The 15,972-nt window shown below is 50.1% G+C and overlaps 1 protein-coding gene across 11 annotated transcripts; it reads right to left on the bottom strand.

The window, feature by feature from the left end:
- Positions 1 to 641: 641 nt before the first annotated feature.
- Lzts3 (leucine zipper tumor suppressor family member 3) lies at positions 642 to 10,731 on the bottom strand. 11 transcript variants are annotated; one of them, XM_058575663.1, is made up of 7 exons: positions 10,603 to 10,715; positions 6,568 to 6,627; positions 6,318 to 6,402; positions 5,823 to 5,967; positions 4,825 to 5,301; positions 3,653 to 4,507; positions 642 to 3,304 (listed from the first exon to the last, which is right to left on the bottom strand). In XM_058575663.1, exons 4-7 carry the CDS (start codon positions 5,892 to 5,894, stop codon positions 2,606 to 2,608), a joined length of 2,103 nt encoding a protein of 700 aa, XP_058431646.1. In that variant the 5' UTR covers positions 5,895 to 5,967; positions 6,318 to 6,402; positions 6,568 to 6,627; positions 10,603 to 10,715; the 3' UTR covers positions 642 to 2,605. The 11 variants fall into 11 exon arrangements, with proteins under 11 accessions (XP_058431646.1, XP_058431645.1, XP_046288970.1 ...); XM_058575662.1 differs by having other exon boundaries at positions 6,318 to 6,627; XM_046433014.2 differs by lacking the exon at positions 6,318 to 6,402.
- Positions 10,732 to 15,972: the final 5,241 nt, after the last annotated feature.

Genomic DNA, 15,972 nt, shown 5'->3' with positions numbered 1-15,972 from the left:
GTTGCTGGGATTACAGGTATGTGCCACCACGTCTGGCTCAGCAAGATGTATTAATTGTGGGTTCTCTGAGAACAGAAGGAATTATAAAAGGATAGCTTACTGCTATGCCACATGCTTGGGTACCTTTTGCCACTAACTGCAAATCTGTTCTCAGCCTTCAACTTATGTGTGTGTGCACCATGTGTGTTGGGGAATCAAACACCAGGGCTTCATGCATGCTAGGCAAGTGCTCTATCACTGAGCTATACTCCTAGCCTTTTAGCTTTCATTTCTATGCCCTCAACCATCACCAATCACCGTAAGGTGGATCAAGTGACTGAAGGCTACAGCTTGCAACCTGCATTACCTACCTTCTGACCAGCAGCCTGGTGTCCAGAATCTGAAGGCTACTTTGAAACCCTTTATAAATGACAGTCTTAGCTGAAGAGAAAGCCCCACTGGACAAAATTATGGAACTATGACTCCTCTTGGGCAATGTGGAGAAGTCTGGGCTTTGGGCCAACATCCTGGCATGCTCCAGTGAGCAACTCTAGTCTTGTGCCTCCTCCTCTGGGAAATGTTTACTCCAGCTCTGTCCTCCCCATTTCCCCACCCTCCAGGCCTCACCTCCCACACCTGCAGACACAAGTAGGCCACAAGAATGCCATTCAAGAGGCTTTCTCCATTTTATTTCTTTGGGAAAGGAAAACAAAAGTCTTTCCATCACATATGGTAGAGATATATATTTATATATATTTATATATAATTTATTTTGTGGTTGGACATCCCAAAGCTGAGTCTGAGATACATACATGTGTGTGTGTATGTGTGTGTGTGTATATGTATATATATGTATATATATATATATATATATATATATATATATACACACACACACACACATACATACTTATTTATTTATTTATTTTCCCCCTACTAATGCCTTCTCTTTTCCCAGCCCCTGTGGCCCAGGCCCAGGTTCTGGGGCAGGTACAGTGAGAGGTGAGTGGGATGGGCAGTGGTTGCCAGGGTGGCCTCACATGTAGCTTAGAGAGCTGGTGAGGACCATCCAGAAGAGGCTGTGCAGAGGGTTAGAGGCCACATAGAAGGGCACTCCTGTTTTTGTGGGGGATGCACAGCTCATTAAACAGTCACCAGTCATGGGAGGAGGCTGGTCAGGGACTGGGGGACTTGCTCACAGTAGTTGCCAGCTCTCTCCACCCTGCCCCCAAACTCTTGGGGGTAGAAGAATGAAAGAGAGAAATACAAGGGCTGAGGGCCAAGCCTCCTCTGATTTTTATTGCTGGTGAATTAGAAATTTGCTTTCTTAGAAGGGAAATTACAAGTTCCCTTCCTATCTTGGGGAGTTAGATTCTGAGAGAGCCACCAGAGAAGGAAATGACATTGGCTGTCCCAACTCCTACTGATGGCCATGCCAGGCCTCCCTGGGCAAATGCTGAGCCAACTCAGAGCTTGACAAGGAACCAAGAGGTTTGTGTTCCTCTTAGGTCAGCCTTGTTCTTCAAGTGCAATTGCATCCAACCCTCCTGGCACCCCAAAACAAGGGCCTCAGGCTCAGACTTGGGCCAGTGGAGCTGGGAAGTGGGCAGTGCACCAAAGATCAAGCAGAATTTTCTACTAGAAGAAAAGTGAGACTCTGGGGAAGAGGCAGCCTGGGAAGATGATGTTCTGAGCATGAAAGCAGGAAACTGGGGGAAGTGAGTGAGGGAAGACACAGGAAGACATCACAGACACTCATCTGACCTCAGAAGCTGGGCAAGGGGAGTGCCTGAGAGGCAGGTAGCACTTAATAGCTGTAGTTAGAGCCGACAGTGGCCCTGGGTGTGGGGTAAGCCAAGCATCTGGGGCTCTTGCCCTGCAGGATCCTGGCCAGAAGGGTGAAGGTAGAAACCTCCAGATGACCCTTCGCAAGAACATGAGGGAAGATCTCCCTTGGACACTGAGCTTCCAGCCCAACACACACAGAGGAATACACACTCAGGGCCAGGCCAGGTTCTGAGGCCTGAACCCAAGAGACCTTACGGGGGAGGGGCTGGGCAGGTAGCCCTCTCAACCACACAGGCAGGCCATCTGCTCCTACTTGTCCTGCCAATCTGCCCAGGGAGGGATAACACCACAGGAAGGAGAGAGGCCAGGAGCCCAGGGTCTGTCGGCCTTGGCAGACCCGTGCAGGCCCCTTCAGGCTCCACGGCCTAGGAAGTGAGCACAGAAAGCATCACTAGACACAAGTGGCCAACAACAGCAGCCCAGACTCCCTGAGGGTCTGGGGCATCTTATGGCACTGCAGGCCTGCTGCCTCCATCTCCAACAAGGGGCTGCCCAGAAAGGGGGCATGCTCCCTGCTGCCTGGGCTCTCATCCCTATGCACTCTGCCCTTTCCCCATTCTCTCCTTGAGAGGAGGGTCCGAGTGACTACCCACAGGGGCAGTACTGGAACTGGGAGGGCGTGAGGGGGCAGGGAGGAGCCTTGTCACAGCTGCTCTAAGAACCTCTTTGGTCTGGGGACATGGGGCACATTGGGAAGGGAAATGGAAGGGAGGGGAGGCTGGGGACTCTGGCCTTGAGACAGGGCACTTGTCAGAAGGCCACGTGCCCAGGTGGAGGATCAGATTTCTGTGGACTCAATGCGTTCAAGGCGGGAAGGGGTCCAGGCCTTCTTCTCCTCACCATGTTGCGGGGTAGGAGTGCTTGCACCCCCTGCTGCCCCACGCTCCCGAAGCCTCCGCTCCAGCTGCTGGTTGCGCTGGTACATCTCCACATAACTCAACTGCAGCTGCTTCTGATACTCAATGACCTTCTCTTTCTCCTCCAGCCAAACGCGGCGCTCCTCTGCAAAGCTGGCACCCTGGCGCTCCCGGGCTCTCCGCTCTGCTGCCAGCTCAGCCTGCAGCCGCCCCACCTCCCGCCTTAGGGCCCGTGTCCCATTCTCCCCTCCAGCATCCACCTCCCCGTCCATGGAAACTAAGGAGGCAGCAGCTGCCACCCCAGCCTGACGGCGCATCTTGGCCTCATCACTTTCGCAGGTGGCCAGTGCCTCCTGTGGTTCGGCAGGGTCCACGGGGGTCAGTGCAGGCTTGAGGCAGGTGGCAGGCAGCTCACCTTCACCCAACTCCAGGCTGGCCTGTTTGCTGCCAAAGGAGTCCCTCAGGCTGAGCAGCTGCTCCTCCTTCTCCCGCAGTGAGGCCCGGCCCTCCCGCAGCTGTGAGCGCAGACCCACAATCTCACTCAGCTTCTGGGATACATCAGCCTGCGAGTCCTTCAGCTGCTGCTTCAGAAGGGAAATCTCCCCGGCCTTCTGGCACACCTGGGCAAGGGCAGGTGGGAGAAGAAGCCAGGATAAAGGCAGAGTTCTGCTCACCCCAACCCAATCCCCATATCCAACACCAGGGCCACCAAGCTTCCCCAGGACTCAGGCTCAGCCCTCCATCAGACCAAGCAAGGATAACACACCAGCCTCCCTGCTGGACTCAGGACATACAGGGTTCATCTGACATCAGCCCAGGGACAGTTTCATGTCCCAACAGACACTCCAAAGTCAATCTGGTCCCTCAATTCCTTTCTCTCACCCTTTAGATAGTGGTAGGCTACTGCTCTGGGGTTCTCCAGAGGGTCAGAGGAAGGGGAGACAGAGGGGAAAGCCCCCAGCCCGCACCTCCCACTTAGTTTCCTCCATCCGGGGCAGGAAGTCGGCCTGCTCCTTCTGGCAGGCGGCCACCTTGTCCTCTAGCTCTTCCCGCTGCCGCATCAGCCGGGCCGCCTCTTCCTGAAGTTGCTTCTTGTCCTGCTGCAGCCGCAGCACCTGCAGCTGTAGTCCCTGCTGGGCTCGCTGGGCACGGCGGGCCACCTGCTGCAGCTTCCCGCTACAGCCCTGCCGCAGCTCCGCTAGCTCTCGCTCCCATGCCTTCTGCCGTTCCTCCAGCACCTGGGCCACAGCTGCCTCGCTCTGCTCCAGACTGCGCCGCAGAGCTGCCACCTCCTGCTCCTTCTCCCATAGCCGCTCCTCCAGCTCCTGGATCAGTGCACTGGGCGAGGGTGGTGAGCAGGCTGCAAATGGCAGGCCTCCACCTCCACCCTCCCCAGATCCCAGGTGGCTTGGCCGCCCCATGGATGATGATGACCCACTCTTGCTGGAGGCCCGCCCACTGTCAGAAGTCCCCAGGTCCTGGTAGCCCGAACCCCCACCACTGCTGCCACTGCCATAGCTGGCAGTGCCGATGCGGTTGATGTGACTGGTAGAAGCACTGAGGGGCGCCAGGTGCTGGCTGTAGCTGGAGCTGTAGGTGGGCAAGCTTGTGAGTGAGTTCCGGCCTGAGTCTGAGAGGCCGCCCCCACTTCCACCTGCTGGGGTCATGGTCCGAGACTTTTCTAGTCCACCCTTGAGGCCACCAGGGCCCTGTCGTCCCTCAGGGGTCCCATTGGTCTGCGGGGGACACAAGTTCTGCATGGAATGGAAATTCTTGGGTACAACAGGCTTGAAGGCTGATGGCCGAACTAGTGGTTCTGAGCACTGTGCAAAAGCAAGGAAGAGCAGTGAGCATCAGAATGAGTCCTTGACCTTGGCTCAGCCTCTTCCCTTTAGCTGAGCCTTGTTCAACCCCACATCCTACCCCTGTGGGTTTCCACTTGGTATCTCCCCCAAGCCAGGTCCCTGTCCTGGATCCCCCAGCTGGTCTTGGCCTCAGGGCCCCACTCCATAGCTCTTTGGCCCAGCTTGCCTCCTGGCCCCTATGATCCAACCTCCAAGAAAGCCCTCCTTGCCCATCTCTTTGAACTACTTCCCACCCCAGAAAAAGGTTGTGACGGTCTCAGGCCCTAGAGACTGACCTGGTCTAGCTTGCCAGAGGTGGCCAGGAGCTTGGGTGGGTGGCTGGGCTCACGATACTGTGGTGGAGCCTTGTCACTGCCACCGCTGCTGCTGCTGCCACCGCTGCTACCCACCACATTGCCGCAGACATCTGTGTGGTCACTGCCCCGCAGCTCGCCGTTGAGGTAGAGGGAGTTGGCGAGAGCCTTGTCCTCTGAGGGGTATCGGCCTGGCCTCTCCCTGCTGGTCCCACTGCCACTGCCTCGGGGGCCTGGGAAACTGCCCTGGTTGCCCCCACCCCCTGTGCGGGTGCCCACGCTCTTCATGGCGAACTCTTGGGCATGGGCCACCCCACTGCCCACACTGCCCATGGCCAGGCGGGGGTCTGGGGGTCCAAGCTCAGAGGGCCGTGGGGCAAAGGCCAGGAGGGGATCCCGCCCTGGGTCAGCACGCACGGGCAGTGTCTCGAGCTTCGCCATGACTAAGCCAGGAGGGCACTGTGGGCACAGACGGGAAGGTAGAGAGGTCAGACCCCACCCCTATTCCCACCACCCCAGCCAAGTCAACCCCAGCACCACCCTGCCCCTCAGTGTCCCCTTTCCTAATGCAGAAGAGTTCCCAGACATTCAAAGTGAAGGAATAAGGATGAGTAAGAGTAATAGCTTGGTAATGGGGGCTGCCTGTTGCCCCAGGGCACTCCACTCCTCAACCTGTGCTTCAAACCCACCTCATCCATAAGCCTCCCAGACTCATGAACCTCTCTTTGCTGCAACTCCCAGAATTTAGTTCTTTACCCTGGGTCAGGGCCTCTACATCTCAGCCTCAGTGGCTAGAGAAATGGGGTTGGGAGAGAAGTACCTGAATCCATTAGGGAACCTCAGAAGTTAGGGGAGGGCCAGAGACACAATAATTCTATTAAAAAATTGAAGGCAATGGTCTTTCCCAGCCCCCTACCCTAAGGTGTTGCAGTCAAGGGTGGAAGTGGAAGCTCACTACCAGCGCAGGCTCCTCTCCTTGCCTTTCCAAGGGAGTGGGGGGCCGATGGGTCCTCAAGCCTGGGACCCTCCGAGGCCCGGTCTGCAGGGGCCATGTGGCTGACTCTCGCAGTCGGGGCTCGGCCCGAACCAGCTGCGCGACTTTGGACGGGCCGACTGAGCCATCCTCTGCGAAATGGGAGGAATGAAGAACCTACCTCGCGGAGCTGCCGCTCGGCAGGTGCCCCGAGGCTACGTGCACGGGAAGGAACCCGGTCACCAGGTTGGGTGGGCGGAGCTGCCCCTGCAGCATGCGCGGGTGTCGCGGGAGGGCGGTGCCATGGGCACGCAGACTGGACTGACGGAATGCAGGCCGAAGCTGCAGCAGGTGGCAAGGGAGGTCTTCCCAATTCGTCTGCAGAGGGCCTGGCCCGAGAGGGACCCCCTCCCCGACGTCAGTACTACACAGAGGCCCCCAGGCTGACAGAGGCCAGGACTGGAAGGCAGTGCTGCCGGCTTCTGGCGCTGGCCGAGCCTACCTCGGGGCCTACATCTCCCACAGGTGGGGTGGGGGGCGGCCTTTGCACTCCACGGTGCTCCAGAGGATCCTGCACCTGCTGAACCCTGCCAAGAATGCACTGCCACCAGGAAGATTTCCTGGATTGCCCCCTCCCCCGCTCCCTGTGGACTTTGATCCTGTTCAGTTCACCATGAAGTCAATTCTGTGGATGTGCGCCCCCTCCCCCAAGGCAGGCCTGCAGAAAGAGGGGGAGCAGGGCCTCGGATTACCTGAGCTCAGGCAGGCCTGATTTCCTGGTTCCTTTGTCTCAAGTCTGCACCTGGGAACACCTGTCACAGAGATCTACATAATCCAGCTGGACAGGGGCACTAGGGTGCTAGCAGCTGGCTAGATGGCTCAAGATGGCTCAAACTCTAGTGCCTTTCAGGCCTTTAAACCTCCTGCCCCCACCCAGGTTCCACCAGAAACTGGGCAGGAAGCCCTCCTTCTCTATTAAGTGAAGGAATCCAACCTCCCTTTGAGTGTTCTGTAGACTGTCTTCTAATGATGTCCAGTGTTAATGTTGTATTGTCCCCTCAGGCCCCCAAACAAGGAAGCCTGGTAAAACCCTTGCTCTTCAGGATCTTCAGGCCATATCAGCCTTAGATGGTGGGTAAGTTCACCGCCAAACTGGTCTATTAAATGGAATGTAGCATTCCATTCTCTCAGTCTTTCCCCACAGGTGTGGAAAACAGCAAATTTTCACCACCCTCATCCCTTCTGCAAGTCTATCCCCATAACCAGCAGTGGCACTAAGCTGGGCAAGAGAGGCACATAGGGCACAAGTGAAGTGCAGGACGTGCAGGTACACCCACAACCCTGAGAGTGAGGCCTCTGTTGCCTCACCCTAGTATCTGCCTCCACTCCCCAGCATACTCCATCCTGGCTGCTACTCCTTGGCTTTGAAACCCCTCCTACCCTAAACATGGCCCCCTTCTCTCAACATCCCTCAGTGAAGTATAGAGAGCAGCTAGAATTGGGAGGATGGTTGCTGAATGGCCTGAAGCTTGAAACCAGTGGGGAGGCCTAGGCAGGGTTTGGAGAGGAGAAACTGGCAAAGCCTCATACAGCTGGGTTTCAGGTAGTAGGGACAAGGGAAATGTCTGGGTTGGGGCACCAGGGGGGGTAAAAACAAGGGAAGAGTCTGAGCTGAAGCATAAGGGTGGGTGGGACACCCTTAACATAATGGGGAAATTGCTTGAGAGAACTAGGTCTTAAAAATAAATTTTAAAAAGTGTGTGTGTGTGTGTGTGTGTGTGTGTGTGTGTGTATATATATATATATATAGTTGTAGGTGAACACAATACATTTATTATTTATTTTATTTTTAAGTGGTGCTGAGGATTGAACCCAGTGCTTCACCTGAGCTAGGCGCGTGCTTTACCACTGAGCCACAACCCTGGCCCTGAAATAGGTCTTTTTGAGAAGACCAGAGAAATAATTCTCATGCACTGAGTGGAGTGAAAGACTCGAATCTTCAGCATACAAGGGTGGTGTGGGTGGGCCCAGCCTCCAACTAAGGCAGAAGAGCCCCATAAGTCTGGGTGACAGTGTGGGAGATAGAAGGCATCTAGGAGAAGCTGGGCCCTGAAGACCAAGACGGAGGGGGGACTCAAGAACGTGGGGGCAAGCTAGATGCAGTGGTGTACACCTACAGTCGCAGCTACTCAAGAGGATCACTTGAGCCCAGGAGTTTAATACCAGTCTTAGTTTTGGTGACATATCGAGACTCCATCTCAAAAAAGAAAGAAAAACAAAATGTGGGATGTGGGGGCAGCTCTCAGGGTTAAAAAGAAAAGGGCCAGGTAAAAATTGGGATTACAGAGTGTGCCCTGGATTTGGCAGTTGAAGATATCACTGGTGTGTGTGTGTGTAAGAATGGTTTCAGAAAAGTAGTACAAGGGAAAAGCAGACCACAGGGGTGGAGGGGTGCAGAGAGATGAAATGGCAGAATTCCCTGCTAACAGAGGCCAGAGAACACCATCATTTAAGGAGGTTTGAAATCTCAATGTTTGTTTTCTTTTTTAATTTTAAAATCAAATATGATAGAAACTTGAGTGTGCTGATATGCCAAAGAAAGGCACCACTAGTAAAATTAAAGATCTAGGCAGGGTAGCTAGCAAGGGGGCTGCATCAGAAGCCAGGAATGAATAAGAAGAAATCTCAGACATGATAATGTTGATTGTGAGTGACAGGGCTAAGGCTTGGGAAGGTACTTTCTAAACCGTAAGATACAGCACAAACATGCAAAACCACCTTCTTTGAGATCCAGGAAAAAATAATCTGACCATAAATTTGAGTTGGTCATATGCTAATCTGCCCCACTCTTTCTCTAGCCTGTGTGTTATTTCCCACTAGGTTCACATGCCCAGAGCTCTGGATAGAAATGACACTGTCCTGAACCTTCTTTCCTTGTGCTGTACCTGGGGAATCCTTGATTGTCATTCTACAGAAGCTCTCTCTGGAGCCCAAAGAGCTTCTTGCCATAATTCTACTCTGTCATGGTCAACCTCTTGCAAGTGTTCCCTGCCCCCCTTGCCTCTCCCAAGATTAGACTGCTGCTGGTACTTTCCTCAAAAACCTGACAGGGAGCTGGAAGGACAAGGAGTTGGGATATTTTTTACTGCTAAGAAGGAATTAAGCTGAGAGGAAGGGTTGTGCTTCCTTTGTGGGTCAGGGTCTTACACTGGCCCAGGTAACAGTGCGATCTGAAAAGAAAGCTTCATGGCATCAAACCATGTCATCGAACCACGACAGCCTTGTTTCCACACTCTGCCTCTATCTCTGGCTTATTAATACTCAATGCGTGTGACATTACAGTTTAAGTGGTCACAGAGGGACCTACGGGTTACACATGAAAGTCCCTCCAATCCATAGAAACCACCTCGCTCCTCACCACCTGTATTCCCCCAAAGCTAGAACACTTGAAGTCCCAGAGGCCCCCAAGTCCAACTCAGTCCACCCCCTAAAGATCTCAGCAGCATCTCCTGCCAGCACCTTTGCTGAGTCTTCTCAGTGGCCCTTCTTCTGCACCCCCTTCTTGAGCTGCAGCCAAGAGACTCTTTCTAAAGGGCAAAGCCATTCATGTTCTTACTCTGCCCAAATCCTTCCATGAGCTAGGTCAAGTGCAGAAGATGGAGTTCTGGCTCCATCAGCTCCAAGTGTAAATCACAGCTCGACTGATTGGAGTGGAACCAAATGTAGGTTGTTTCACCTCAGATTCTCACATTTACCTTGCAGGAATTTTAAGAAGCAAATGTATTAAGGGCAAATTGCTTGATACTCCTCTTGGTCCCCAGAATCAAGCAGAGCTTGCAGCAGTGTTCCCAAGGTCCCTCCTGATGCCCATCCTTTATCTTCCTTGACCTGAGCTCCTCTCCACTCCACATACAACCTCAGCTCTCTGTGCTCATCCTATAGCCTTGTAGAATCAGTCCAAATGCTGTCAATACAGCATCCCTGATATATCTCAGGGGTCTTGGAGCACTTAGCTCAGGACACCCCAGGACAAAAATGAAAGAGTCCTCAGGGTTTCTGGGCCCTGGCACCAAGAAAATGCAGGGTGAATGCCTATGGGAACGCTAGTTATGAGCAATGCAAATAGGTAATGAACACAGGCAGAGAAACCAGGAAGGGCTTCCAGGAAGGACTGAGGGAGGAAAGGGATCCAGGGGCACTGTACGGCTCTGGGGGTACAGAGATCTCCAGAACTTCTTGGTTGGGATGTGTGAGGGGAGATCCACCTTCCCTTGGAGGCATGGACACTATCCTGGCTCTGTTGAAGCCCATGTTTCAGGACTGAGGGGGCCGACAGCTCACCCCCACACATACCCAGAGCTCACACACGCGTGCACACACGAGCCTCCACTGGGGGTGGGGGTCGCCATTCACCAGCAGCCCACAGCGCACAGCACCACAGGCCATCCGCAGGGGTGCCCAGGGGGTCTCTGCTGTGGGGAAAATCCCGCCCGCACCTCCTAGGGCGACCCACCAACGCGTGTGGCCCTGGGGGGCGGGGCTCAGAGGGAAGAGGTGACATAATCCGGACCGCACCCCCTCCGGCCGCCATCCCCCCCCCCAGGCCGGGCGAAGCATCCATGACATCATTGGCCTCCTCTACATTTCCCCTCCCCCGCCCCCGGGACCCTAGCAGCGGGATGCGACCCCTCCCCAGCTCCCAGTCGGGACAGACGCGCCGAGCCGTGCAGCAGGCACGGCGGCGGGTTGGAGCGAGAGGGGCGACGCGGTGGGCCTGCCTCACTTACTCGCTGCCCCGGGGTCCGGTGTAGGGTCTCCGACGCGGGCACCACAGGCCCGACTAGCTGGCGCAGCCCGAAGCCCGCCCGGCGGGGCGCGCGGCGCGGGCCCGGCTAGGCTTCGCGCCCCTCCCGCTCTCCGCCAGGGCCCCGCCCACCAGCGGCTGCGGCAAACGCGGGCCCGCCCCCGGCCACGCCCCCCGGGGCCACCAATCCCCGGGCTGGGGCGGGGCACGGTGATTTAACCCGTTAGTCTCTGCGTCTCCGCCCGCACGTGGGACCCCTCCGTCTCACCAGCTGCAGGATGCTTAATAGTCTGCCCGAGTCCCTCGGCTTGTCATTTGTCACCCATCCTCTCAAGTCCTTGGACTTAGTGCCCTAGTCTCTCCTAACAAATCCTGTGGGACTGCGCTGTCCTTGAATCTAAGATTTTGCTATGGGAGATGAGCCCCTCTGGTTTCGAAAAAGGGATCCCAATTCCGAGCCCCAAACTCCCATTCCTCTCCGGCTTTGGGGAGGCGGCCTCCAGGCGGACTCGTTTAGATCTTGAAAGACTTCGTGGTTGGGACTCAACGAGCCTTTGCGGGTGTATCCGACCCAGCCGCCCGCCGGGTCTCGGGGACCACAGGCACGATCGTGGGAAGCTCGAGGGCCAGTAACTACGTCAGCCAGCAAACCCAGAGGATTTGAAACTTGCTGCTCGCGAAGGCTCACGGTCTCCAAGGTGCAATGAGGAAAAATATGCATTACATTCCGGCAGGGTTTGAGCGCTTTCACCTTGTGCGGGGTCCCTCCCTGGTGTAAGGCCCGGCCCAAGTCCCTGTGTTGCATCCCTGAGTGAGAAGGAGCAGTGGCGGGGACTTCATTCCTGACCCAGAAAGCCAGCTTCCATCACTGCGGGGAGTGCTCGATGACTTGGGAGGACTGCTAGGAGTAAGGAGTCAGCCTTGAATTGTGGCCTTAGCCTCGCTTAGTGTGGTGAAACAAGTTAGACCTGGGGTCAGGCACTAGCAAAGCCTGGAGGCACAAGGGTCTGAGGTAAAAACCGCAGCGCCTCCACTCTGGCTGGGATTTAACCCATTATATTTCTGCTGCGATAGCTGATGTGTTTGCTCATTCTATTTTGTAATTTTTATTTCTTGTTGTTTTAAATTCCCCCCCCCACATTTGCTTTTATTTTATATAGTGGTTTTTAAGGCAAAAACCTTGTTTTTAGTTCTCCTAATGACTTCCTTTAAATTTATTTTTATGTCACTATATGACAAATCATTCCTTTTTATATTATTTATGTAAAGAGAAATATTAAATGTTTTCGAATGTCACATAATTGTATGTATTTGTGAGGTTGTAATAAGAAATTGAATGTGCTTTTTGCCCTCATACCTATTTATATTTGTCCACTTTAGACAGGATGACAGACCTTCCTTTTGCACTTTTTTTTTTAAAGAGAGAGAGAGAGAGAGAGAGAGAGAGAGAGAGAGAGAGAGAGAGAGAGAATTTTTTAATATTTATTTTTTAGTTTTCGGCGGACACAATATCTTTGTATGTGGTGCTGAGGATCGAACCCTGGCCGCACGCATGCCAGGCGAGCGCGCTACCGCTTGAGCCACATCCCCAGCCCTCCTTTTGCACTTTTTAAGCCACAATATTATTTTTTTCAGTGGTAGAAGGTTTGCCTATTATGCAGGAGGCTCTGGGTTCCTCCCAACCCTGCTTTTGGGAATAGAATTCAGGGACAAGGGTGCTCCACCATTGAGATACATCCCCTTCTTAAACATGTTTTCTCTCTTTTTTTTTTTTTTTTTAGCCCTTAGCCACTGAGCCATATCCTCAGCCCTTTTTGTCTAGTTTGAGACAAAGGTCTCACCAAGTTGCTTAGGACCTCTCTAAGTTGCTGAGGCTGGTTTTTGAACTTGTGATCCTCTTGCTTCAATCTCCCTTACAGGTGGGATCCACTGTGCCCACCTCTTTGTACATTTTTTTTTATTGGTACATTATAGTTGTACCTAATAATGGGATTAGTTCCTGATATTCATACATGCACACAATATAATTTGTCAGTATCACTCCCCAGCAATCAACCAATAATTAAAATTTATTTTTTACATAAGGTCTCATTAAATTGCCCAAGCCAGCCTGGAACTTGCCATCCTCTTTCCTCAATCTCCTGAGTTATCTGGGATTACAGGTGTGCTACACCATACCTTATAAAATTCTTGAGTCTCAAACTCTTCCCCTCAAAATTTTCTAGTCCTGTTCTCCTGTCTTCTAGCACTGAAAATGGTAGCAAAACTGGGCTTGTCTGGTTAAGGAAAGTAAATTGGTGCTTGTAAGGGTTTTTCTTTCAACTCAGAAGTCAAACCTCTTGCCTGTGTAAGTCTCTGGGGACCTTTGCCTATTAATTTTCCAGAAACAAAAGATGTCTTTTCAATTTAGGAAAGTCTGTTAATGTGTTCCTATCCATTTTGTGAACAGATTTTTTTTTCTTCCTTCCCTATCACATTAGACCTCCACTGTCAAATCTCTGTTCTGTTTATCTACATCCTGAAAGAGTATTTCAAGGTTTTCTTCACCATCAGACTTAATTTCCTTCAGAGTCAAGTGTACTGTTTGTTTTCACCAATAAAACATTTGATTCTGTTATTTAATTTTTCCTTTCATTTCAGCCAATTTCCATTCCCCCTCTAATTTGATCTCAACTTACTATCTTTACAGTTCTCTGTTTCTATTTTATAGAAAATGTGGTTTTCCATCTTTAGAAGAACATCAGAAAATATTTTCTAATGCATAGGAAAACCTTGCTAAAGTTGGCAATTTTCTAGAAAAAAAGAACTACAGAAATAAAAAATATTTTGAAAATATCAGAAATGTCCAAAAAGGCTCTGGGCTCAGGTGGTTTGAAAGAATAAACCACTTACAAAGAAACTTCCACTGATCAGATCATCCTCACCTTGTAAATCTGTACAAAAGCGGGGGGGGGGGGGAGAATTCTATTCATTTTGTCAAGCCATATTCCCCTTATAACAATACCTGATAACAATACAGAAAGGAAAGCTACAAACCAACCACACTTAACAGTACAGGGGGAAAATCCTAAATACAATTCAAGAAAACAAAATGTTATTGTATATGAAATCAATAAGCTATGAGTTTGTCAAATGAGAAAAAACAATCACCAAAAGAAATCATTCAGCTGGGTGTGGTGGTGCTCACCTGTAATCCCTGCTACATGAGAGGCCAAGGGGATTACAAGTTTGAAGACAACTTGTGCAACCTGCTGAGACCTGTCTGAAAATAAAAAAGGGGCTGAGACTGAAGCTCAGTAGTAGAGTGCCCCTGGGTTCAATCCCCAGTGCTACAAAGAAAAACAGCAATTCAGTTAGGTGTGGCGGTGCACACCTAAAGTCTCAGTTATTCAAAAGGCAGGAGGATCACTTAAGCCCATAAGTTCAAGACCAACCTGGGCAACATAGCAAGACCCCACTCCCCAAAAAATAAAAAAGAGGGCTGGGTTGTGGCTCAGTGGTAGAGCGATTGCCTAGCATGTGTGAGGCACTGGGTTCGATTCTCAGCACCACATGTAAATAAATAAATGAATAAAATAAAGGTCCATCAACAACTAAAAAATACATCTTTAAAAAAAAAAATCAGACTAAGGTTCTGAGGAATGATACTAATGAATTCATTGTAAAGAAGTGTACTTTTTGAATTACCTTTTCCTTCTCTCTTCCAGTTTTATCTTTTATGTTACATGATTGGTTTGAATAACTGATACATATTTTATATTTTTAAGTATTTTGATTCTAAAGCAACATGTTTTTATGTAAGCATGAAAAAATGATTATTTTTTAACAATCACAACAAATCACCAAGGAAAATCATTGTTTTGCTTTATTTTTAAATCATTTTCATTATTTATGTCATACATATGCTACATATAACCATATAAAACTTTATGCTTTTCATACATTAATGTAATATGTGGTATTTTCTATTGCATGTTTTAATTGTTTTTATATATATTATTTCACTTAATATTGTACCATAGGGTTTTCATTAATGATAAAATATTAAAGGAAAACCTGATTATAATGAATGCATGTTAAATAAATTTTTTTTAATGCATGTGAAAAATAAAACCTATCAAATTATTTGGGAGGCTAAAGCAGCAGGATTACACTAAAAAACAAACAAAAACACACACACACACACACAAAAAAAAAAAACCCTATCACATTAACAAACACTACTAAAGGGAACTTGGGGCTTCTCTAGAATGTCTGTGAAGTTACCCCTGATTACCAAATTGGTGGCATATGAGGCACTTTATGCTAAAATTTGGATGTTTGTACTTGGGCTTCTTATTTTTTGAGACTCAGTTCCACTACGTTGCCCAGACTAGTCTTGAATGCCTGGGCTCAAGTGTTCCTCCTGCCCCAACCTCCTGAGTAGCTGGGTCTACAGACACAACTCACCACACCCAGCTTATACTAAAGCTTTTTACAGCTGTGCTTGCTTTATGAGAAAATGAATATCTCCAAAATTGGGCCAAAGATTCCTGCAAATTACCAGTAAAGGTCTTGTGGGTTATCTAAACCAATATATAAATGTAACTGCAACGGTTATGATCCAAGTATGCTGAGGTCTTTTATAAGCTGTTTTATGATGATAAGCTGCGCACGTGGGCAAGCACACATGTGCACACACATGGCCCAGGAAAAAACAAAAAGAAAAAAGTAAATTTACTAATAACCATATTCTCCTTCTTACCTCTATTCTTTACTAATGACACATTTTTACCTAAAATACATGGTTTATGCTTACGTTCCCCAGAAACCCCCATCACATTTTATGTTGTTTCTATATAATTGATGTGTTGTTTTATAATACTAAGGATTCGTCGGTACCTATATACTTTAAGCCTCATTGCAAGTTATTAAATAAAATGTAAAGAGAAGCACCAGTCACCACCCCAAGTGTGTTCTATATACTCACATCTATTGTGAAGTACAGTATCTTCCCTAAACTCCCTCAGAAAACAATAAAATTGTTATTGAACCAGGGAAATTATGGTTATGTCCAAATATTTAACAAATTTTATGGAAAAACAGACTCAAAAAAATGTTACCAGATTTAATTTTTAAAAGAGTTTTTTTGTAGCTGTAGATGGACAGAATGCTTTTGTTTACTTTTATGAGATGCTAAGGATGGAACCCTGTGCTTCACACATGCTAGGCAAGTGCTCTGCCACCAAGTTACAGCCTCAGATTTAATGTTTGTAAAAGCTGGTATAATTAGTCTAGTCCAAACTTTTTTTTTTTGAATTGGGGGGTCGAACCTAGGGCTTTACAAATGCAAGGCAGATGCTTTGCCACTGAG

This window comes from Marmota monax, unplaced genomic scaffold (genome assembly GCF_021218885.2).
Source record: "Marmota monax isolate L192 unplaced genomic scaffold, Marmota_monax_Labrador192_F-V1.1 WCK01_AAM20220418_F8-fsc00014, whole genome shotgun sequence".
NCBI lineage: Eukaryota > Metazoa > Chordata > Mammalia > Rodentia > Sciuridae > Marmota > Marmota monax.
The sequence above is the reverse complement of the archived record's forward strand: the minus strand, read 5'-3'. Positions and strand labels throughout refer to the sequence as shown.